Source organism: Mustelus asterias, chromosome 4 (genome assembly GCF_964213995.1).
Source record: "Mustelus asterias chromosome 4, sMusAst1.hap1.1, whole genome shotgun sequence".
Lineage (NCBI taxonomy): Eukaryota > Metazoa > Chordata > Chondrichthyes > Carcharhiniformes > Triakidae > Mustelus > Mustelus asterias.
In genome coordinates, this window is record NC_135804.1 from 140,579,824 (window position 1) to 140,604,763 (window position 24,940).

Below are 24,940 nucleotides of genomic sequence, written 5' to 3' on the forward strand. Positions count from 1 at the left end.
TGCTAAAATCTGGACAAAACAGAAGTGCACACACCTTGTCGTGATATTTATTGATTACAAGTGTTCAACACTGTTGAAAATATAAACAATTCATGAAAAAAAGCAAATGCATCGCTTTGAGGATTAAAAGTAGCAAAAATGTCAATTTTCTACTGCAGGAATCATTTCAACAGTTCTTGGAATGTACCACCAGCTTTGCAACCTTTCTGACGCTGCACTAAAAGTAAAGCCAACAGTATTTGCTGTTCCTAGTTGCGTTTCTTTTTGATTGTTACCATTTCTCAGACCCTGAATGTGCGCACAATGTCTACCAGACATTAAAAAAAAGCACAAAGAACCAGCAACATTGCAAATCAGGGATCAAGAAACAGGCTCAATACTTGCCTGTTTAGACTGCCACACATAATCCAAAAATAGCCACACTCTTCAGAAGTGAATCTTCCAAATAAAACTGGTTACTGAACAGATTTAATTTCTCCCTTCTTCTAAGAAACCAGCCCCCAACCCCCCTCCCCAACGCACCCCCATTGCGATGAATTCCAAGTGTTTTTCTACGTCAAAACTCAGACTGCCATTCCAGTACCTTTGTTTAATAAAAGAGAGTATACGTATCTATCCATCCTATAGTAGGTTTCCATAACACGCAACATCAGCTACTAAAGACTTCAGGTTGCCATGTTATCAGCACCCTCTGCTGGAGGAACAGGCAGGGGCACTGTAGAAGGCTTCCTAAGGAAGAGTGCCTTTGAAATGAAATAGAGTGAGAGAGTTGTGTTGAAAGCAAATTTTTGATGAAATGCAAAGAGGCAGGTGTGAATCATTTCCGACTATTTTTTGAATAAGTTCTTATGCATACTTTATACGTGGCTGGGTGATGGGGTACAATTTCAGTTAAAAGAACTGGATTGGCACAGAAACAAGAAGTGAACAAAGTTAAAGTTTCTAAGCTCTTCCCACATAAATCACTAAGGCCTATTAGTTAAACTTTGAAAGGGTAAAAAGAATAGCACTGCAGATTTACATAACCTTCACAGTCCCTTCAATACGACCAGTACCTTTTCCACATTTTTAGTTCGAGACAAATCAAGTCTAACCCTAAAATGTAGCACATAGGACAACTGCTCCCCCCCGCGCCCCCCCCTCCCACCCCTCCTCCCTGGGTCTTTTCATACATTCCACAGGTGAAAAAGTCAATAAGGCCACTAAGGATTTGGTCTCCCATGCAATAATCTGTAATGGTGCACCAAACGTGTATTTTAACATACGACCCAGGAAGTTACTCGCATTTGCCGGCAGAATTCTGCTGTAGCTGACAGAATACTTCCTTTACTTGTGATCTGCCTACTGAAGCAAATGATGGGATGTCATTAATATCATTTCAAAGCTGTTGGCGAGAACATTTTCAGAGTCACTAGCACCTGTCTAGTAAGCACAATGTCTAATTTACATCCTGGCTGACCTCCGACTGCAATAATCTTGCACATTTGTGCCCTGTCACAATTGTGATGGCAAAATAAAACCTCCATTCCTAAAATAGGGAAATTACCAGTTTCAAACATTTTATCTCACAAGCAACCACACCAGCCTTGTTCTCTGAACTCCTCTCCAATAAGCACACTCCTGGACTTCCCCATATTTTGGTCGGTGTACCGTGACTGCTCCACCTTTGAACTGCTAGCAGCTGTTTCATTCTTCACTCTCCTTTTCTGCAATATTCCTAGAAGCCTCAAACTCCTCTTTTTTCTCCTCCCTCGCATCCGGCGACTTTATGCTGCTCTCGCTGGACTTTGCACTGGTCACTAACCGGCTGCGGTTCCGTGCCCCTGGCTGGTACAGCTGCATAGTCGGACGGTCCTGTAAATAACAAGTAAAAAAACTGAAAACATCTGGATGAATGACAATTCTGAGAGTTGGATTAAATGACACCACATCTCAATATGATAAAATGTCTTCTCTTTAATTAAGCACATCACAGGCAATGCAATCAGAGCAAAATTTATAACTATATTCAGATTAACACCGTCAATACATCTATCTTCAATTGCTTACAACAGGACATCTACATTGGATAAACTCAGAGGCCACTGATATACCCTTAAAAGTATTCCTTATTTTTGAAATGAAAAGTGGATACTGCACTGCTCGATTTCAATACTACCACAGACTAGGATTAAAAAAAGAATTTTGCTTTCTATTAGTAGCTATAAATTAACCTAAGCTTTTCAACACACTATAATGTAATCAAGCCACTGAGATTGTACTCAAGATTCATTTTTGTGGAATTATTAAGCTTCATATATTTGCTTAGCAATTTTAACGAGTTTACATCCATTTATTTTATAAATTACATGCATGATTGCCATTGATGCCAACCTGCAGAACAATATATATTAACCAAAAAATAGAATCAGTGTGCAGATATTTGATGAAATGGCTCCAAAATGCACTATTGAGAGAAGCGATGACTGAGTATTATATTTGCAATGTGGATGTTTTTATAGTAGAGGCAGGTAGAGCAGGTTTTACTAATCCTTCCTTTACAAGATTTTCTCAATGAAACATTGCATACCTTATTTCGGATTCGTTCCTTTTTTGCTGCACTATCTTCTTTCTTCTCTTCTTTTGCTTTCTCCAACTTGTCATAGCTTGCTGTAATCTCCGAGCTCTCCTTCTTCCTGGTCTTTTCATTTGTTTGATCCTTTTCCTTCTTGAGCTCTTCATCTTTTTTTCGGAAAGGTTTGTCAGCCTCGCATCGTTCCCTTGGCTTCCATCGCTCTTCCTCCTGCCGCTTCTGACGCTCTTTCTCCTTCAGCCGTCTCTCACGTTCCCTTTCCTCTTTATCTCTGTAGTCTCTTCCACCGTCATCTTCAACCCTGTCAAGCACAAACAAAGTGAAACTTACTCAAGAGTTACAACAGAATTTTAAAAAATATGAATCATATTCACTTTGGGACATGCCGAATGCTGCCAAGGTTGCATTTACTTGCTTATCACATGTTGCCCTAAGAAGATAGAGTCATAGAGGTTTACAGCATGGAAACAGGCCCTTCAGCCCAACTTGTCCACCATTAAGCTGGTCCCAATTGCCCATGTTTGACTCCTATCCCTCCATACCAATTTTACCCATGTAACTGTCTAATTGCTTTTCAAAAGACAAAATTGTACCTGCCTCTACTACTACCACCTCGGACAGCTCGTTCCAGACACTCACCACCTTCCGTGAAAAAAACTGTCCCTTTGGACCCTTTTGTATCTCTCCCCTCTATCTTAAACCTATGCCCTCTAGTTTTAGACTCCCCTACCTTTGGGAAAAAATGTTGACCATCTACTTTATCTATTCCCCTCATTATTTTATAGACCTCTATAAGATCACCTCTCAGCCTCCTACGCTCCAGGGAAAAAAAGTCCCAGTCTATCCAGCCTCTCCTTATAACTCAAACCACCAAGTGCAGGTGGCATCCTAGTAAATCTTTTTGGCACTCTTTCTAGTTTAATAATATCCTTTCTATAATAGGGTGACCAGAACTGTACACAGTATTCCAAGTGTGGCCTTTCCAATGTCTTGTACAACTTCAACAAGATATCTCAACTCCTGTATTCAATGTTCTGACCAATGAAACAAAGCACACCGAATGCCTTCTTCACCAACCTGTCCACCTGTGACTCCACTTTCAAGCAGTTATGAACCTGTGCCCCGAGATCTCTTTGTTCCATAACTCTCCTTAACACCCTACCATTAACTGAATAAGTCCTGCCCCGATTCGATCTAGCAAAATGCATCACCTTGCAGTTATCTAAATTAAACTCGATCTGCCATTCGTTAGCCCACTGGCCCAATTGATCAAGATCCCATTGCAGTCCGAGATCACCAATCCTAGTGTCACCTGCAAACTTACTAACCGTTCCTCCTAAATTCTCATCCAAATCATTAATATAAGTGACAAATAACAGTGGACCCAGCACCAATCCCTGAGGCACACCGCTGGTCACAGGCCTGCAGTTTGAAAAACAACCCTCTACAACCAACCTCTGTCTTCAAGCCAATTTTGTATCCAATTGGCGACCTCACCCGGGATCACGAGAGTTAATCTTATGCAACAACCTACCATGCGGTACCTCGTCAAAGACCTTGCTAAAGTCCATGTAGACAACGTCGACTCTACTGCCCTCATCTACCTTCTTGGTTACACCTTCAAAAAATCAAATTTATGAGATATAATTTTCCACTCACAAAGCCATGCTGACTGTCCCTAATCAGTCCTTACCTGTCTAAATGCCTGTAGATCCTGTCTCTCAGAATACCTTCTAACAACTTACCCACTACAGATGTTAGGCTCACCGGCCATACGTTAGTGAAGGCTTTAAAACTAAGTGGCTTTTGAAAACACATTAAAAGCCAAACAAGGAGCGTGGCACTGGAGAAACATGCAGGCCAGACTGGGTAGGTGGATGGTGTTTCTACCATAAGAGGTTTGTGAGGTAGTTGGATTCTTATGACAATCTGATTATTTCCTATTCATTTTCTCTTGATTTAAATTAACAGATTTATTGAATTAATTTCACAACTTAAGTAGATGCAGTTCACTGCATGACAAGGCCAATCGGTGCAAAGAGTGATAGCTTGATCAGGTGATCAAGAAGGCAAATGGGATGTTGGCCTATATCGCGAGGGGGATAGAATATAAAAGCAGGGATGTCTTGATGCACCTGTACAGGGCATTGGTGAGGCCGCAGCTGGAATACTGTGTGCAGTATTGGTCCCCTTATATGAGGAAGGATATATTGGCATTGGAGGGAGTGCAGAGAAGGTTCACCAGGTTGATACCGGAGATGAGGGGTTTGGATTATGAGGAGAGGCTGAGGAGATTGGGTTTGTACTCGTTGGAGTTTAGAAGGATGAGGGGGGATCTTATGGAGACTTATAAGATAATGCGGGGGCTGGATAGGGTGGAGGCGGAGAGATTCTTTCCACTTAGTAAGGAAGTTAAAACTAGAGGACACAGCCTCAAAATAAAGGGGGGTCGGTTTAAGACAGAGTTGAGGAGGAACTTCTTCTCCCAGAGGGTGGTGAATCTCTGGAATTCTCTGCCCACTGAGGTGGTGGAGGCTACCTCGCTGAATATGTTTAAAGGGCGGATGGATGGATTCCTGATCGGTAAGGGAATTAAGGGTTATGGGGATCAGGCGGGTAAGTGGTACTGATCCACGTCAGATCAGCCATGATCTTACTGAATGGCGGGGCAGGCTCGAGGGGCTAGGTGGCCTACTCCTGCTCCTATTTCTTATGTTCTTATTCATCTGGCGTGTTAGAATACAAGTGCACTAGTGAAACTGTCCGGGCCAACCCATTCCAGTTCTTTTCAAACAGTTACAATTTGGATTTCTGGTTAACATGGCTCATTACAACCAAGCTAAATGTGCAGCAAACTTCCATTACTTTGGTGTCACCTGCAGCATAATGGTGATACTCTCATCTCTAAGCCAGAAGGCTGTGGGTTAAAGTCCCACTCTCAGCTCACACTTTAGCACAACACTCAAAGTGCTGCACTGACAGAATCATAGAATCCCTACAGTGCAGGAGGCCAAGCTGCCATACTTCGGGTGAGAAATTAAACCAAGGCCTGATGCACACTCTGGGTGGATGTAAACAATCCCAAGGCACTATTATGAAGGAGAGCTGGTGAGTTTGTTCTGTAATTTTGGCCAATACTTATCCTTAAACCAACATCAGTGAATTGCGAGAGCATTTATTTGCACACTCATTAGCACTGCTGCCTCCGAGCACCAGGGGCCCGGGTTCGATTCCTGGCTTGGGTCACTGTCTGTGTGGAGTTTGTACATTCTCCCCATGTCTGCATGGGTTTCCTCTGGGTGCTCCGGTTTCCTCCCACAGTCCAAAAGATGTGCTAGTTAGGGTGCATTGGCCGTGCTAAATTCTCCCTCAGTGTACCCAAACAGGCACCGGAGTGTGGCGACTAGGGGATTTTCACAGTAACTTCATTGCAGTGTTAATGTCAGCCTGCTTGTGACACTAATAAATAAACTTTAAAACTTACCCGTGTGCAAATTGACGACCACATTTCTTATGTTACAACTTAACTCAAAAGTACCCGATTAGCTGTGAAGCACTTTGGGACTTGCTGAGATCATGAAAGGTGCTACATAAATGCAAGCTGATTAATTCACTCACGGTACAACATTCACTTGAGTCATAACTTATTGATCCAGATAAGGGTTTAGGGTTGTTACTAGACCTCGAGTCTTTGTGCACTATCATACTGATGTCTCATCATAAAGTGTTCCTTCAACAGACAAGTTTAAACTTTGAACTGCTCTGGGCTGCAGAGTGGAAAGATACAGATCTGTGCGCACAAATTCCAGCAATGTCTCCATCCTCAATGATGGAGGAGCCCAGCACATCAGTGCAAAAGGATGAAGCATTTGCAACAATCTTCAGCCAGAAGTGCCAAGTGGATGATCCATCTCGGTCTCCTCCAAAGATCCCTAGCAGCACAGATGTCAGTCTTCAGCCAATTCAATTCACTCCACGTGATAGCAAGAAAAGGCTGATACTGCAAAAGCTATGGGCCCTGAAAATATTCTGGAAATAGTCCTGAAGACTCATGCTCCAGAACCTGTCGTGCCTCTAGTCAACCTGTTCCAGTATAGGTACAGCACTGGCATGTACCCGACAGTGTGGAAAATTTCTGAATATCCTGTACACAAGAAACAGGACAAATCCAACCCAGCCAATTAGTGCCATATCAGTCTACTCTCAATCATCAGCAAAGTGATAGAAAGGGTTATCAATAGTGCTATCAAGCGGCACTGACTCAGCAATAAACTGTTTGTGGATGTTCAGATCACGTTCTGCCAGGGTCACTCAGCTCCTGACCACATTACGGCCTTGGTTCAAACAGGGACTAAAGAGCTGAATACCAGAGGTGAGGTGAGTGTGACAGCCCTTGATATCAGGCTGCATTTGACTGCATATGACTTCGGAGTCCTAACAAAACCGGAGTCAATGGGAATCAGGGGAAGTCTCTAAGCTGGTCGGAGTCATACCGAGCACAAAGGAAGATGGTTGTGGTGGTTGGAGGTCAATCATTTCAGCTCCAGGACATCACTGCATGAGTTCCTCAGGGTAGTATCCCAGGTCCAACCATCTTCAGCTGTTTCATCAATGACCTTCTTTCCATAAGAGCAGAAGAGGAGACATTTGCAGGTGACTGCATAACGTGCAGCACTATTTGTGATTCCTCAGATACTGAAGCAGTTCATATCCAAATGCAGCAAGACCTGGACAATATCCAGCCTTGCTCTGGCAAGTGGCAAATAACATTCATACCACACAAGTGCCAGGCATTGGCCATCTTCAACAATACAGAATGTAACCATCACTCCTTGACATTTAATGGCGCTCCCATCAATGAATCCCCCACTGTCAACATCCTGGGGGTTACAGTTGACCACAAACTGAACTGGACTAGCCATATAAACTGGAAGTTAGGAATCCTGCAACAAGTAACTCACTTCCTGACTCCCCAAAGTCGGTTCACCATCTACAAGGCACAAGTCAGGAGTGTGGTGAAATACTTTCTACTTGCCTAGATGAGTGCAGCTCCAACAACACTCAAGCTTGACACCATCCAAGACAAAGCAACCTGCTTAATTGCTAACAATTCCACAAACATTCAATCCCTCCACCACTGACAAACAGAGGCAGCATGTGTACCATCTACAAGATGCACTGCAGGAACTCACCAAGGTTCCTTAGGCAGCACCTTCCAAACCCACGACAACTTCCATCTACAAGAACAAGAGAAGCAAAATACCTGGGAACACCACCACCTGGAGGTTCCCCTCCAAATCACCACATTGCCGTTCCTTCACTGTTCCTGGGTCAAAGTCCTGGAATTCCCTCCCTAACAGCACTGTGAGTGTACCTACACCACAGGGACTGCAGCAGTTCAGGAAGGTAGCTCAGCATCACCTTCTCAAGGGCAACTAGGGATGGGCTACAAATGCTGGACTAGCCAGCTATACCCACATCTCATAAATGATTTAAAAAAAAAAATCAAATAGTCTTGCACAGAAAAGAATAAGGGAGAAAATATGTACAAGCCCTGCCACTCACATCAACCCCAAAAGATGCTTTACCAGATACTAGGTCATATCTCACTTCGTTGCCTTTACCAGGAATTAATGCTTAATACAGAGAAAGAGGAGGTTTACCTCAGCTAACACATGTAGCTGATTGCTTAAAAAGACACAGGGCAGGATTTTACGGCCTCACTTGACCGGAGACCAGAAAATCCCACCCAAGGTCAACGGACCTTCCCACTGTACGCCCCTTGCCCACTCTTGATTCCCGAGGCGGGTGGGACGGCAGAATTCCAACAATCGTCAAGAAGTCACCTAGGAAATCCCTCCAGGTGTACTGGAAGAAAAACACCAAGAGAAATGAGACCTTGGTTGATGATGTGGCCGTTCTGAACTAATATAGGGAAGAAATCAGTTCTTGAACACTAGACCAATGACAATATTAGCACAGAAAACACATTTCCTTATGATTTATACCATTGAGTTCCTCCTTGATTGTAGTATGCATGCAAACCACAACACCAATTTAGTATCATGGGCAAGAGGCTGTGCATACTGAACCTGCATCCAAATAAGACGACTGTAAAAGGATGTAAAGAGTTTAATTTATGCTCACTCACTTCTTTCCTTTATCTTCTTTGATGGCACTTTCCAGGCGTTTACTCTGTCCAGTGAACGGTCGGTCCTCTTTAGCTTTTTCCCTCTCCAGTTTCTTCACTTTCTCCCTGGACTTTTCCAAACTGGAGTCATCTCCTTTATCTGATTTCTTCAGAAGCTACAAATACACAATTATATTTTGTTGCTCGACATTGTTTTAAAAATGTTAAATAAAAGTGCTTTTGTTAGAACATTGACATAATTTCAGGTACCTTTATCTTAGGTTCATCCTTTGATCTGTCCTTCTCTTTATCAAATCCTTTCTCCAGCATCTTCTTTTGCTTCTCTGCTTCTCTCCTTTTCCGCCTTTCATCCTCTCTCCATTTTCTCCTTTCTTCTTCTCGGAGTCGCCTCTTTTCCAGCTCTCTTCTCCTCCTTTCTTCTCTCTTTTCCTCTCGTATTCTCTGGTATCAGGATGGTGTGGGGAGAGGGTGAACATAACGGACGCACAGGAGACAATTAATGACAAGCTTGAATAAACACAGAATTGCTTTTCCTTATTTTGGCTTTTTAAAAAATGACAAAAATCAGAAAATCACTTACCTGTTTATTTTTCACATAGTCCAAAAGCGGTGTGGTTTTTTTAGCTGTTAAGTGTAAAGAATAATTATTTCATCCATGCAAAAAAACTTTTGATTTTGAGTTCTGACAAAATGGCAACAACACTGGGAAAACGTAAATATATGAAATAAATCAAATGGGAGTTCAAAAGAAACCTATTTTTCTAGCGAGTGGGGTGAATGTGGAACCACAGGAAGTGGCTGAGGTTAATTTTACACATGTATTTGAGGGGAAATTAGATAAACATAGGAGGAAGAATGGAAGGGAGGATTAGGCTGATAAGAGTTGGATGAGGAAGGTTGGAAGCAATGAATGGAGCATTAACAAGGCAAGGACTGGTTGGACCAAATAGAGGGAGTGCAGAGGAAATTCACCAGGATGCTGCCTGGGATGGAAGATTTAAGTTATGAAGAGAGGTTGGATAGACTTGGGTTGTTTTCGTTGGAGCAGAGAAGACTGAGGGGCGACCTGATCGAGGTGTACAAGATTATGAGACATGGACAGAGTGGATAAGGAGCAGCTGTTCCCTTTGGTTAGGGGACACAGGTTCAAGGTGAGAGGCAGGAAGTTTAGGGGGGATGTGAGGAAATACTTTCTTACCCAGAGAGTGGTGACATTCTAGAATGCGCTGCCTGGGAGGGTGGTAAAAAGGTATCTAGGTGAGTACTTGGCACATCATAACATCCAGGGCTATGGGCCAAGTGCTGGCAGACGGGATTAGGTGGGAGTTCAGGTCTTCTAATGTGTCAGTGCAGACTTGATGGGCCAAAGATTCTGCGCTATATGACTCTATGAGAATATACTAGATAGAGATCAGCTATGTTATATAATAAAGCACATTGCATCACGAATTGAAAGCATTAGTATAAAATGAGGCAGCATTTACAAACTGAGCTTGTGGACGTGTGATCAGGGCTGTATTTCATAGGGATAATGTATTTATTACCTAACAATATAGTTGCTGCGAATGACGTTTTAGGATGCTTCAGAGGGCATCAAGAGTCAGCTATTAGGGTGGACTCAGAATAGAGATATGTAACATTTTCCTTCCCTTGAAGGGGATTAGTGAATCAGCTGGATTAAACAATAACCCCAACCACCCAGCTGTTTCAACTTATTTTCAGACACCAGCTCACCAATTCATGGAATTCAATTGACAGGAGGATTGGAATTCATAAATACGTCATATGTACTGCACTATCCGCCCTGGTTTAGGATCTCATCAGGGCTATGCAAGTAGTGAGGAGGGGATACGGCAGCAGATCAGAAAATTAAATACAAGTAACAGACAATGGGAAATACGTTTTAAAATAATTTAAACGGCATGCAAGCTGTTCAAGTCAAGGCCTGATTATGCATGCGTGGCCATAACAGAAACATTTCCGTAAAAAAATTACAAAACTTATATCAGGCAGGTTAAAACAATGTGATCCAACGACTACCTATCGCCTGACAGAGCACACAACAAACCATGAGGGAAGACTAAGGAATTAAATCATGTCAATTAGTGCAGCACTGCATTGAAGATTATTGTATTTAGAAATTACATGCAGCTAAAGGTTTATACATTAAGATTGAAAAGCAAATGATTAGTAAATTAATTCTGCAATAATTTATGGGATCAAGTACTGCAATTTGTCATTTTTATCAACAAACTGCAAGAGGTAAACAAATACCAGTTTGGAAACTGATCAGATTTATTTAAAAAGCTCATTTTACCTGCTAACTCTTTCGTTTTGGCTTCAATTTCCTCCAAAAGTGTTTCGGGATTGTTTGAATTTTTCTCATCATCCGCATTATTATAACTCTCCAAAAACTTCTTATATTCAGGATCTGATATTTTAAAAAAGTACAAAAAAGTTTTTTTTTAAACTTGCACCAGTTCCAAAATAAACATAACCAAGACTCAAAAAGAAAAGTTATCTCAAGGTTCTTACATCCAATTAATCTGCCACTTCCCTAAAAAAAAAAATCTTTATTCTCTAACTTTGCTTCTGAGAAACTTGTGACATGAACTTATATTGCTGTGACAATGGGGCACTTACAAATAGTGCCATTTGGGACCTGCCACTGTGGAATAGCAGAAATCCCTTCTGCACCTATCCGAAGCAGCAAGACTAATCAACAGAGGATTGAACCTGCATCCCAAGGTACCGCACAAGAGGTTGCTTCAAGATGTTAACCTAGTCTACCCTCAACAGCAGTTTAATTTAAGAATGTTTTAAAAAACATAACCACAATATCAGTTTCAAAGAAAGGGGGGGGGTGAAGAAAAACAGCTAAATTTCAATATTTTTGGTTGTTAAATCCTCCCTGTTGTACTTTTCTCAGGTTTGTTTACTTGGACAGTTTTGTACAGCGATCCCTGGCTCATTCGGCTTAGTTGACCTCAAGTCTAGTTTAGTGGTTAGGGCATTAACAATTAGCCTCAGTGCCCCTGGATTAGGCTTGGTGTTCAGATTGCTGGAAGCATTTTTTCACCCGGAGAAAAGATTAGCTTGTTTCTGATTTCCCAACTTATGGAACAGTCTCTCTGATCTCATTAAAAGCTCACGCTTTTCACAAGAGAAGGAACCACCTCTGAGCCACAGTATATTAAAAAAAAGTTCACAATTTCAAGAATATTTTCCGTTCCCCTGACCCAACAAGTGGTGCTAATGCAGTAAAGAAATAGTACATTACTTCAAAATACTTCAACAGCAGTCAGCATAGCAATGATAACACAACACAAATAGACCGGAACCCAAACAACTGGCAATTCAGCGTCCTCAAAAATACAGAACAAATAAAGCCACTCTTTTTACGCCAGGAGAAGGGCAGACCAGACAATAGACTTCTCTCCACAGACCAGAAATACTGGTCCTGGGGCAGCTACACAACTCCCTGTGATGTACTAGGAGACCTGTAACCCCCACTTGCACAAAACGTATATCAGTTTAGTTAGGGCATCATGCGGCACGGGCTTGGAGGGGCTGAAGGGCCTGTTCCTGTGCTGTACTGTTCTTTGTTCAAGTACTGCCAAGTCATCCGGCTAAAGACAGCAAAATTCATGACAATTTAACATTGGCATGTTAAAGCGTCACAGATCCTTGGGACTGGAATAGAAGTAAATTATGCTTTGCTGTTTAATCTGCAACATGAGAGATTAACTAGAACAGTGGCATCTTTAAACATTTCAGGAGAACCAACATATTCTTCAGTTGTCCCTATCCAACATAAATTAATCTGCAGCTGTTTCCCATCTAGGATTTCAGCATTTCCTTAAATTAATGGAATTAAAAATTAACAGAAGAAAATCATTAGTGACAGATTGAGAGAACGGGTGTGATTTTGAATCCGGTTTTTAACCCAGCAAGGTCTCGCACCAGTGGACTGGACACAGGGTACAATATACCGGCCTAGGAGTTTAAATGTCATACTAAGTCATAACTACTGCTGAAGAACCTCTCAGGTCTTGGAAAAACTAATTTTATATTTATTTCAATATTTCCCAATATGATACCAATATAACTTATTAATAAACACATTTAAAACTTTCTTTGATATTTTAGCTTTTAACGTGCATACCCAGTGATGAAAAGAAAATGGTTGAGAGTTTCAAGTTTCTAGGTGTCCAGATCACCAACAACCTGTCCTGGTCCCTCCAGCCCAATGCTATTGTTAAGAAAACCCACCAACACCTCTACTTTCTCAGGAGCCTAAGGAAATTAAGCAGGGACGCTCACCAATTTTTACAGATGTGCCATAAAAACAATCCTTTCTGGATGTATCACAGCTTGGTATGGTTCCTGCTCTGACCAAGACTGCAAGAAACTACAAAGGTTGTGAATGTAACCCAGTCCATCACGCAAACCAACCTCCATCCATTGACTTGTTCTACACTTTCCGCTGACTCAGGAAAGCAGCCAGTATAATCAAGGATCCTACGCATCCTGGACATACTCTCTTCCACCTTCTTCCGTCAGGAAAAAGATACAAAAATCTGAGAACACATACCAACTGACTTAAGAACATCTTCTAACCCTGCTGCTGTCAGACTTTTGAAGGAACCTACCATATACTAAGCTGATCTTTCTCTACACCCTATTTGTAACTGCAACACCATATTCTGTACCCTTTCCTTCTCCCCTATGAATGGTATGTTTTGTCTGTATAGCGCGCAAGAATCAATACTTTTCAGTGTATCCCAATACATGTGACAATAATCAGTCAAATCAAATCTTTATTTAACTCTAAAATTTGCAAAAACTGAACGTTATTCAGTGCATTTTACTTCCTGGTTTCCTGATGGGAGAGAATTCCTCCATTTGATTGGATGCTTCCACTTCTTGACGACATCCCCGTTCCTGGACACCACGCGCTCTACCTGATTTGGTGCCAGGTTCAAACCAGGGGGAAGGCAAAAACATGCCACAAAGATTTCTAAAACATTGTGGACAGCTCTGTTGGAGTTCAGTAGCCAGCGTCATTGCTGATTGAAAAATCCATGCCTTCGCTTAATACATTTTCTATGAGGTGACAGAGCAATGGTGATAAATAGGAGAGAGTAATTTAAATTCTGTCCACCTAGCTGAAGGACATGAAAGTAGAAACAAAATGGAATAGGACAAGAAAATTACACTTTACAACAAAATGTTTACTTGGAAAAAGAAATATAGGTTCTCCATACCATCACTAAAATGTATGAGGTCCATGCCATCTTCAACAGTTCCCAGTTTTGCATCTTTTTTCTTGCTCTTCTTCTTGGGAATTTTCTGAAAAGGGGCAAATTCTACAATAGCAGGGTACTCCTGACCTATTGGTTGGACAAAGAGACAAACACAGGGAATAAAAATAATGGAGCTCTGACAATTAAGAATGGCTCAAATTAAACCTTCCTTCAACAATATATGTTTCTGCCATCTTAAATTCATAAACAAATGGAACTAAAAATGTTAATGCTTTCTTTAAGATAGACTCTGCAGTTATTTTAATTAGTAAATAAGGTTACATTAAAAACATCTTGGGGGTTATCATTGACCAGAAACTGAACTGGGCTAGCCACATAAGTATTGTGGCTACAAGATCAGGTCAAAGGCTACAAATCCTATGGCAAGGAAATCACCTCCTAACTCCCCAAAGTCTGTTCATCATCTGCAAGACACAAGTCACGAGTGTTATGGAATACTCGCCACTTGCCTGGATGAGTGCAGCTCCAAAAACACTCAAGAAGTTGAAACCATCCAGGAAAAAGCAACCTGCTGGATTGGCATCCATCCACAAACATTCACTCCCTTCACCACTGACGCACAATGCAGTAGTGTACCACCTACAAGATGCACGACAGAAATTCACCAAGGCTCCTTAGACAGCATCTTCCAAACCCACGACCATCTACAAGGACAAGGGAACCAGATACAAGGGAACCAGATACATGGGAACATCCCATTCCCCTCCAAGTCACTCACCATCCTGATTTGGAAATATATCATCGTTTCTTCAATGTCACTGGGTCAAAAATCCTGGAATTCCCTCCCTAACAGCACTGTGGGTGTACCTACATCATATGGACTGCAGCGGTTCAAGGCAGCAGCTCACTGCCACCTTTTCAAGGTCAATTGGGGATGGGCAATAAATGCTGGCCTGGCCAGCAACTCCCACATCCCATGAACGAATGAAAAAAAAATGGCACCGAGTACATTATGCCTTGGCATTGTTTTTACTGACTGAAGTATTACTATCACCTGTGCTACAGGAATCAAATTCCTTTCAAATGTGCTATAAATCCAGTTATGGTGCACCAACAGTAAAATATAATTTATGGTACCAAATAGTAATTAAAAGGTTCCTTATAATTAAATCAACTATGAGTCTGTGAGGATATTGGTCTATTGGATGTGCAGCTTCATTCTCTGCTGTGTTTCACATCCACCGACGGAAATAAAGTAAAAGCAACATAATAAAGTCGTGATCAATACAAATAACTGGGAAAAGAATCAGCTTTACTTGACATTTCCTCACAACAGTTGCTCACAGCTGCAAAAACCAGAGCATAATTTTTTTTAAACATATCTTGACTAACGCAATCATGCAAAGAGAAACATTTCATTTTAATAGAATGCTTTAAAAGCACAACAAATATTGTCACAACAGTACTAATTACTGCATAATTATTAGATATACATCCATCAAATGGGGGAAATTTCAAGAACAATGTTCCTTTAAGCAATAAAAGTATTTAAAAAGAATCATTCAAGATTCACTCTCCATCTGTTTTGTTTGATTTTAAATGGGAAAAGTTTGTTTATTTCTAATAATGCTTCTGTGCCTAATGTAAAGCCTCAGAATAATCCCCATTATAGTTGAAAGATTTTTGAATAATGTTAACATACCCAGAAAAGATAGATGCAAGCAATTCTTGATAATATATATTTGAAAACGCATGCTTGAAGGCAAAGACTTAATAGATTCTGCCTCACAGCGCCAGGGACCCAGTTCAATTCCGGCCTTGGCTGTGTGGAGTTTTGCACGTTCTCCCCATGTCTGCATGGGTTTCTTCCGGGTGCTCCGGTTTCCTCCCACAGTCCAAAGATGTATAGGTTGGGTGGATTGGCCATGCTAAATTGCCCGTTAATGTCACAAGATATATAGGTTAAGGGAATTAGCAGGGTAAATACGTGGTAAGCCTGGGTAAATTTCAGTGCAGACTCGATGGGCCAAATTGCCTCCTTCGGCACTGTAGGGGTTCCGTGATTCTAAAGAAGGGGAGCAAATGAGAAGGTATCGGCATACTTACTGATGTACAAAGTTAAAAATACCTTACCTTTGCTGTCGATGAAAACATAGCCATCAAACTGATCCCTGAAGAGGACAATGTCCTCTTGGTTTTTGAAGTTGATGTATGCTCTAGAAAATATGTGTGGAAATAAACTGTGGAAAAATAAGAGGTTTTAGGTCAGAATTAAACCAGAAAGGTGCAATCAACTTCAATTATCTTGTAGGAATATTACACATAATAAAATTTGCAGTCATTAGTTATGGTTGCATAACATACACAAAAAGAATTCCCCTTATTATAGCCAGACCAAGTTCCATACAACACAAGAGATAGGAGAAGAAGACCATGTAGCTCATAAGAAATTTCTCCTAGTCACAGTCCTAAATAATCGGCTTCTTAACCTGAGACTGTGCCCCAGAAGTCCACTTTCCCCAGCTAAAGGAAAGAACCTCTCAGTGTGTACCCTGTCAAGCCCCTTCAGAATCTTATACATTTCATGAGATCATGTCTCGTTCTCCAAAATTCTAGAGATATCGGCCTAATTTACTCAAGTCTCTCATTACAGGACAATCCTCTCAGCCCAGGGACCAATCTTGGTTGTACTGCCTCCAATGAATTATATCCTCCCTAAGGTACGGAGTTCAAAATCGCACAACACATTCCAGGTGTGATCTTGGCAAAGTCCTGTATAATTGTAGCAAACTTCTTTACTCTTGTACTTCAATCTCTTCGTAATAAAGGCCAACATGCTATTTGCCTTCCTGAGAGTTCCTTTTATAAGCACGTTCTCTCAGAACGTTAACAGTTACAAGTTTCACACCTTTTAGAAAATATTCTGGTTTTCGATTCTTATAACCAAATTGAATAACTTCACACTTTTCCACATTATACTTCATCTGCCATCTTGTTGCCCACTTACTTGATCTGTCTACATTTCTTTGCAGCCTCCGTTTCTTCCTTACGATTTAATATTTCCACCAAGTTTTGTATCATCAACAAACTTAGATATTGTAATGACCTCAACGAGGCACATGAGGTTGGCCTCTTGGGGTATGAGCTCCCTGATTGAGGTAACGATTGCCAGCCCAATCAGGGAATCTCACCTGTATATATAAGTGTCAGGATTCTGACTTTGTACCTGAAGAACTCTTAGGAGTGGAATTGAGTTTGTAAATAAAGGAAATCTGATGAAGGGACACTGGCCTGAGGAGTTATTCAGATACATTACTCTTGCTTTGTCCAAGTCATTAAATATACTGGATACAGCTAAAACCCCAACACTGATCCTTGCAGCACTCCATTTATCACAGACTGTCAACTTGAGAAGCTCCATTTATGCATATTCTTTGCTTCCTGTCCATTATCTAGCCCTCTATTCATGCTAGTACTCCCCAAGCCATGAGTCCTTATCTTGCCTATTGAACATTTGTATGGCACCTTATCAAATGACTTTTGGAAATCCATGTACACTACATCTTAATCATTTATCTCCTTTATCTACCCTATTGGCCATATTCTCAAAACACTCTAATAAAATTGTCAAACAGAATTGTTAACTTGTTTTATTCATACTATAATCTTCTAAGTGCATCGTTATTCCTTAATAATAGATTTCAATCCTTTCCCAACAGTCGATGTCAGGCCAGCTGGCCTATAGTTCTCAGGTTACTCTCCCCCTCCTTTCTTGAATAGAGGTATCACATTTGCTAACTTTCAATCTGCTGGAGCTAGGGAATTTTGGAAAATCATAGTAGCAGAAATAGTGACATTCTTGGTATCTCTTTTAGAACCCTATGATGCAGGCCACCAGGTTGTGGGATTTGTCAGGTTCCCCAGTATTTTTTCTCTGCAGATATTAATTTCATCACTTTTTTCACACCTCGCTTACCCTCCATTTCTGATATGCCTTTCTCTTCTGCTGCGAAGACAGACACTAAATATCTGTTCAATGCCTCTGCTATTTCCTCATTCCCTTTGTCTCTGCTTCTCAGGGACCAATATATATTTTAGCTATCCTCTTCCTTTTTATATACTTTTAAAAGCTTATATGACCTGCTTTATATTTCAGGTTATATTCCAGACTTTCCCAATTCATTAATTTTTGGTGACCCTGTTAGTTTCTAAAATATTCCCAATCCTCAGACTCTCCACTATTCTTTGTGATCTTATATTTGATTTATTATTGTTACATGTATTGTTTCTTGTGCGCTATACAAAACATACCGTTCATAGAGAAGGAAATGGGAGAGTGCAGAATGTAGTGTTACAGTCATAGCTAGGGTGTAGAGAAAGATCAACTTAATGCAAGGTAGGTCCATTCAAAAGTTGGTGACAGCAGCAGGGAAGAAGCTGTTCTTGAGTTGGTTGGTATGTAACCTCAGACTTTTGAATCTTTTTCCCGACTGAAGGTGGAAAAGAGAATATATAAGCCTCTCCTTTTAACCTCACACCATTCTAAACTTCCTGATTAAGCCACAAATGGATCTTTCTTCCTGATATTTGTTTTTCAATAATGTATATATTGAACATTCTGACTTGCCTCTTTAAATGTTTTGCCGTTTATACCTTTGGATATACCGCATTGTCTATTTACTCGATCAACCTTACCCATGTAATTGGCTTTGTTGAAGATTCAGATTCTAGTCTGTGATTGGATTAGGTTGCATTCAAATTCAACATGGATTTAATTTTACTATGATTACTTGTTTCCAGTGGATCTTTTACTTTGAGATTGCTAATTAACCCTGCCTCAATTACACTATACTAGATCTAAAATACCTTTATCCACAGTTGGTTCAATAATGTATTGCCACAGAAACTGATCACTGAAAACATTCTAAAACCTCATTTGCTAGACCACTCTTGCCAATTTGATTGGTGAAATCTATATGAAGATTAAAATATCCCACAATTATTATTTCACCTTTGTTCAATCCTCCAATAATTCATTTAATGCTCTGTCCAACAGTACAGTTAGGGGGCCTATAAACTACTCCCACCAGCATTTGGACTCTTGCTTTTCCTTATCTCCACCCATATTGATTCTACTTCAGGACCTTCCAGGTCAAGATCCTTTCCCACTAATATCCTTCTGCAATTCTTTACAATCAGGCCTAACTCTCCTCCTTTGCCACTCTGTATGCCTTTAGGAAATATTGTGCATCCTATTCCCCCACCCTGCTCACCAAGTAAACATGTTATTATAATGACGATTAGATATACACCATGGGTGAGATTCTCTGGCCTTCCCTCAGCATTTTTCCTGGTGGCAGGATCCTCTGGTCCCATTGTCATAATGGGAATTCCCATTGAAGTCAACCCACGCCACCGGGAAACCTGGGGCAGAGGGTGCGATCAGAGAATCCCACCGACATGAATGGCCAGAGAATTCTGGCCCATTTCTCTCTATTTGTGCCACTAATTCATCTACCTTAATGCAGATGCTTCAAGCATTTAGCTAAAGAACCTTTCCATTTCTGTTACTGCTACTGTTACAATCCCAGCTGATGTTACTACTGAAAAGTCAGATCCCAGTGTGAAACCTGGCTTGATAAATCCTAATTATTTTTTATAGAAACCGTGGTGAGTTACTGAACAAACTCACAGGAGACTGCTGATGAACTTTCAAAACACAGAATAAAACATTTATTGAACAAGAAAAGTGAACTATATTCCACCAGACAAAAAGGTTCATAAATCTCAATACAAATGCAAGATAGTGATTGAAATATTCACTATTCTTTCATCCCAACTATATCTTTACAGGTGCATACAAATTTGGAAAAATAAAACAAATTACCATATCTGTCTTATATACTAATATTCAGGGTAAGCATGCAGTACATGTGAACCAACTGGTCAGACACATCACACTCCAAAGTAAATGACAGATGCAACCAAAGCAGATTCTATGATTTTTTTCAACAATCTGCCCAGATGCTTGTCACACAGCAAGCCAGCCGGTCTCGCACTTTCTCACAAGGGTTTCCAATCTATCCATTTGAAGATCTCACTTGCAAATTAAAATATTAAATTAGCTTTAAAATGACAAGAGTCAGTATTTGTCAAATTTCAACTGTATTCTTTACGCAATACATTTAAAAATTCTGAAAATCCAGTGTTCAATTTAGTAAAAGTTGAATTTGTAAAATTGTTCTTTTTTGTTGGTGTTTTGAAGTTTGGCAAATGGCTCGATGAAGATAACATTGAATGATTATTAATATTAGAGTGTAATTTTTTTAACCACAGAAGGCTGTGGAGGCTACGTCACTGAATATATTTATTTAAGAAGAAAATGGATAGATTTCCAGGCTCTAAAAGGTATCAAGTGTTATGGGGAGAGTGCTGGAGTATGACGTTGAGATAGAGGACCAGCCATGATCACATTGAATGGTGGAGCAGGCTCAATGGGCCGAATGGACTACTCCTATTTTCTGTTTCCATGAATTGTCTCCAAACATCACCCTCACTTGATAGATTTAATCAGGATTCACCTCAGGGTTTCAATCTCACTTTGAGATTCTTTTCCCCTGGGTTGTCATGTACACTCAAGCTTCAGGCTCTAAGCACAGTTTCAGATCTTCGGCCATGGCAAGCAGAACAGCTGCTCCAAAAGGATACCTTTTCCCTTATGGTCTGCAGCATAGAATCACCAACCGTAGGCTGCCCTCTTCAATCTTTAGGGCTTTTCTCAAGCTCATTTGCTCCTCGCAGCTCTCTCTCTTCAATTTGAAGGCTATTGCTTTTCTCTCTCAACTTTACCTAACAGGATCAGTTTCCGATCTCGGTCTTTGCCCCTTACCGAGGACCTTCTCCTGGAAACTGTTTCTGTCCCACTCCCTGGTTTGGCATCTTCTTCCTTGTTCCCCTCCCTATGTCCTACTCCTTGGGATACCTTCTCTGCAATGGTGTGCCTCTTCAGGTCACCTAACCTACAGCTGCGCACGATTGCGCTTTTCTTCTTCGCATGTGAGCAGAGCCAGTTGAAGAATGCAAAAATGGATGAACTGCACATGTGCGGCCCTTTCCCTGCTGGCAATCATGCAAAAGTCCCAAGGCCCAATGTATTCCCAAATTCCGAATTAAACTGAAGTTTTATTTCATCACACTACTCCCTGTGTGGACCTTATTCACTAATGTATAATTGCTGTTAAACTCTCTGTCCCTTCCTGTCCCACTACTTTTCTCTTTAGATTTCCAAATCTCCTTGACCCCTCCCCTATTCTATTAGTTACACATTTGCGGCTCAGAAATTGAACTCTGGCCCAACATAACACTCACAAACTAAATCATAATCTTCGGGTTAAACTCAAAAGGCTGAAATCTATTGTTGCAATTGCAAGAGTTAAAACAAAAAGTGAAAACATTACAGTTGAAATTTCCCCAACAGGTCAACCAAGCTGATTCAGGCCGCATCCTCATGAAATAAGAAATACTTACAAAAATTCCACTTGTGGGCATTCTCTCTTATTTTGTAAACATTAAATCCAGAAATGGCTGCTCACAAATCAGGTTCTTTGCAGCCAATTTTTTATACAGTTCCAAACCTTACTGCAAACAAACAGTGCAGAAGTGCTGCCCGCTGAGAGAGTTACAATAAATATAATTCTCAGTCAGTTCTGAAGAAAGGTCTATGACCTGAAACATTAACTCTTATTGCTCAGATGCTGCCAGATCTGCTGAGTAATTCCAGCATATTCTGTTTCTATTTCAGATTTCCAGCATCCCCAGTATCTTGTCTTGGGTTTAAGGCCCAAGCAGAGCTGGTGTGCAAGGCAAACTCACTCCTCCAGGTGATAACTTTGAGCATGCGTGATCTCATACATGTGCACAGTCCTGTTCTTCAGGACTGCTTCTTAATGTTAGACTAGGCGGGAGCAGCCTCTTAATCAACAGCCCTGTGAGGTTCAACCATACATTACTTTACACGGTGTCAAGTACAGGTTTGTACAAGACAGCAACTTGAAAGCCTTTTGCGTTCCATGGGCAGAATGGGATCTGCCTTCAGAGTTGTGTTGTCAGTTTTATATCCAAAATTGTTCTGCAGCTCATCAGGCTTATAATCAACGCAATCAAGTGATTTCAGGACACACATGCAAATTAAACTCTAGTCTCTTTCAGTGAGGTGCCAAGATTTCATCAACTGCCAACCCCATGAATGGCAGTATCACTACAACAGTATCAATACTACAGAAGGTCGAGGCCATCGATACAAGCAAGAGTTTAAATGAAACAAAAGGCAACCCCCTCTGATTTTTAAGGTAGTTTGATCATGTTGCCCTTGCGATTTTTAAAATAGTTTGATGCAATTCTGTTACAATAACTACTTACCTCGAATTGGTAGAAAAAAATTCAAAGTAATCATGCTCAGGCAATGGGGCAAGTTGCTCTTCCAACTGTTCTTTTGTCAGACTGGGAGGCAAACGGCGGATCACCACCTAATGGGTAAAGGCAGTTAAATATATATCAGCTATTTCTTTACAAACATATACAATATTAAAGTTAGAACAATTTTTAAAATAGCTTTAAATTAAGGAACAGATTGCTCCGATTAAACATCCAGTGAACCACTTTGTCTGTGAACATCCAAATGACAGAAACAGAAGAGCAAACAATACAATTATTGCAGTTTTGTAACTAAGGTTACGACTGCTCTGAAGAGAAACATGTTTTTTTATTAATTTTTCACTCCATCATTAAAGTTACAAAGCCAATACTCTAAATGGATCGGACAAACCCAAAACCGTTCCTTACTTGTTCCAAAAACAAAATTCAAATTCCAATCGAATCTAATTCAAGGTCACCACAAGAGAGACAAACAAGATCCAAGCTGACAAGATAAGGCAATACGCCCCTTCTTGGGCTTGATATTTGTCAAAAGGCCGAGAAGTGCCGTGTTGCCAAAGCTTTTCGTATTGTACTCATCAAGGCAAACGCAAGAATGCCAAATTTCAAACAATCACTATTTATACTACAAGAGAAAAGGGTGCTGATTGGTTGGCAAATGGTCACGGTATTGTTATGGAAAAAGCGACAGAACTATCAGCTTCTCAAGCTTCTGGGTAATTCAGAAAAAGGCTCGAGACTTGAACATATTTCTTTTATTTGCAGGGAACAGATCCTTGCTCTAAACTTTAAAACTGTGTGCGCCAACCATTCAGTAACCTTTTCTCCTGCAGTAAAAATTGATGATCTTTTGAAATATGACATTCTTTTGTTTGTCCCGATGAATGCAAGACAAACAGCTTCAGCAATATGTCTCTCTTCAGCAGAATTCAACTCGCGTAGCAAATGTAATGAGCCAACCTCAGTTAGAGAATGGCAAGTAAACCGCTATTCAAGAAAAACTTTAATGACACAAACACTTCACATCAGATCATTCAAACATTGAAACATCGCTTATAAAAATGCTTTCAGTTCAAACAGCAATGCTGATAGCATCAGTAAATCGGAGAAAGGAAAATACGACACACAAGTAAAATACTGCCAATTCTGGAAACAGAAACCGAAAAAGGGTCATCCAGATCCAGCCTGATCTGCAGATTTTCTATTATTTAATGCAAACTTAAAGCAGTTGACTTAAACTCCAAGATGACTCAGCCACAAGTGCACATATTAATCCAGTTCTTTCAGGCTATTATTATTGTTGCTGTTGAAAAAAGTGAATTTCCCATACAAATCACTTACAACAATAAAAATAAGCATTCATTAGAACGACATGCATGGGAAAACAAAAAGTGGGAAATCAGGAACTTCCAAGAAAATAGCCCAACTGCTTTGGAGCTGTACAATTGAGCTGATTTATTATTGTCACATGTATTGGGATACAGTGACAAGTATTGTTTCTTGTGCACTATACAGACAAAACATGCTGTTCATAGAGTACTTAGGGGAGGAGAGGGTGCAGAATATAGTATTGCAGTTACAAATAGGGTGAAAAGAAACATGTAGCGTGAAGAGAGAATATCACAGGCATCATAGTTAGCACTGCTGCCTCCCAGCGCCAGAGATCCGGGTTTGATTCCCGGCTTGGGTCACTGCCTGTGCAGAGTCTGCACATTCTCCCCGTGTCTGCGTGAGTTTCCTCCAAGTGCTCCAGTTTCCTCCCAATGTCAGAAAGACGTGCTGGTTAGGTGGATTGGGCTATGCGGAATTCTCCCTCAGTGTACCCAAACAGGCGCCGGAGTGTGGCGGCTGGGGGGATTTTCACAGTAACTTCATTGCAGTGTCAAAGTAAGCCTACTTGTGACACCAGAGTTTATTTGTCAATATTAGTGTTTAATAAATAAACTTAAACTATATTTACACCGTCAGGTTTAATTTACAAAACTAAAGGTGGATCGTTAACCAGAGTATGGGCAGCAAGCCATTTAGGGAGACATTGCTTCCTGGAGTGAGTCCTGCCTGTTGCTCCACAAACCTTGGTCAGGATCTCCTTCTTCTCTTTCTTCTCGACTCTCTCTGCCTTCTCCTCCAATTTAACTTCCACTTTCTTCTCCCGGGGTTTGGTATTCTCCTTGTCTTCCTTCATGTTTACCGCCGCAGCCTCCAGTGTACAGGCCTCCCCACAGTGTACAGGTCTGCCTGCCTCAGTGTACAGGCCTCCCCACAGTGTACAGGCCTACTCCCAGTGTACAAGCCTCCCCACAGTGTACAGGCCTGCTTACCCTCAGTGTACAAGCCTACCCGCAGTGTACAGGTCTGCCTGCCTCAGTGTACAGGCCTACCGCCTCTCTCACTCCCAACTTCACCTCAGCCTGGCCTTTCGCTCCCTGTCACGTCACTCAATCCCGCCTCCGCTTCTGATTGGCGGCTGGAGGGAGGTGGCGGGTTCACTGCGTGTTATCGCGAGATGTGAAGCTA

The 24,940-nt window shown here is 41.0% G+C and overlaps 1 protein-coding gene across 1 annotated transcript; it reads right to left on the reverse strand.

Moving 5' to 3' along the window:
- Positions 1-31: 31 nt before the first annotated feature.
- upf3b (UPF3B regulator of nonsense mediated mRNA decay) lies at positions 32-24,881 on the reverse strand. The gene is made up of 10 exons (XM_078211813.1): positions 24,498-24,881; positions 22,409-22,515; positions 16,124-16,230; positions 13,991-14,116; positions 11,041-11,154; positions 9,304-9,347; positions 8,973-9,164; positions 8,724-8,878; positions 2,570-2,873; positions 32-1,854 (listed from the first exon to the last, which is right to left on the reverse strand). Exons 1-10 carry the CDS (start codon positions 24,606-24,608, stop codon positions 1,687-1,689), a joined length of 1,428 nt encoding a protein of 475 aa, XP_078067939.1. The 5' UTR covers positions 24,609-24,881; the 3' UTR covers positions 32-1,686.
- Positions 24,882-24,940: the final 59 nt, after the last annotated feature.

Coding starts and splice junctions, on each gene's coding strand:
- upf3b (XM_078211813.1), bottom strand. CDS start 24,608: ATGAAGGAAGACAAGGAGAATACCAAACCCCGGGAGAAGAAAGTGGAA. Junction 22,516..24,497: donor AGAAGGAGATCCTGACCAAG/GTTTGTGGAGCA, acceptor TTTACCCATTAG/GTGGTGATCCGCCGTTTGCC. Junction 11,155..13,990: donor CCTCATACATTTTAGTGATG/GTATGGAGAACC, acceptor TTAAAATATCAG/ATCCTGAATATAAGAAGTTT.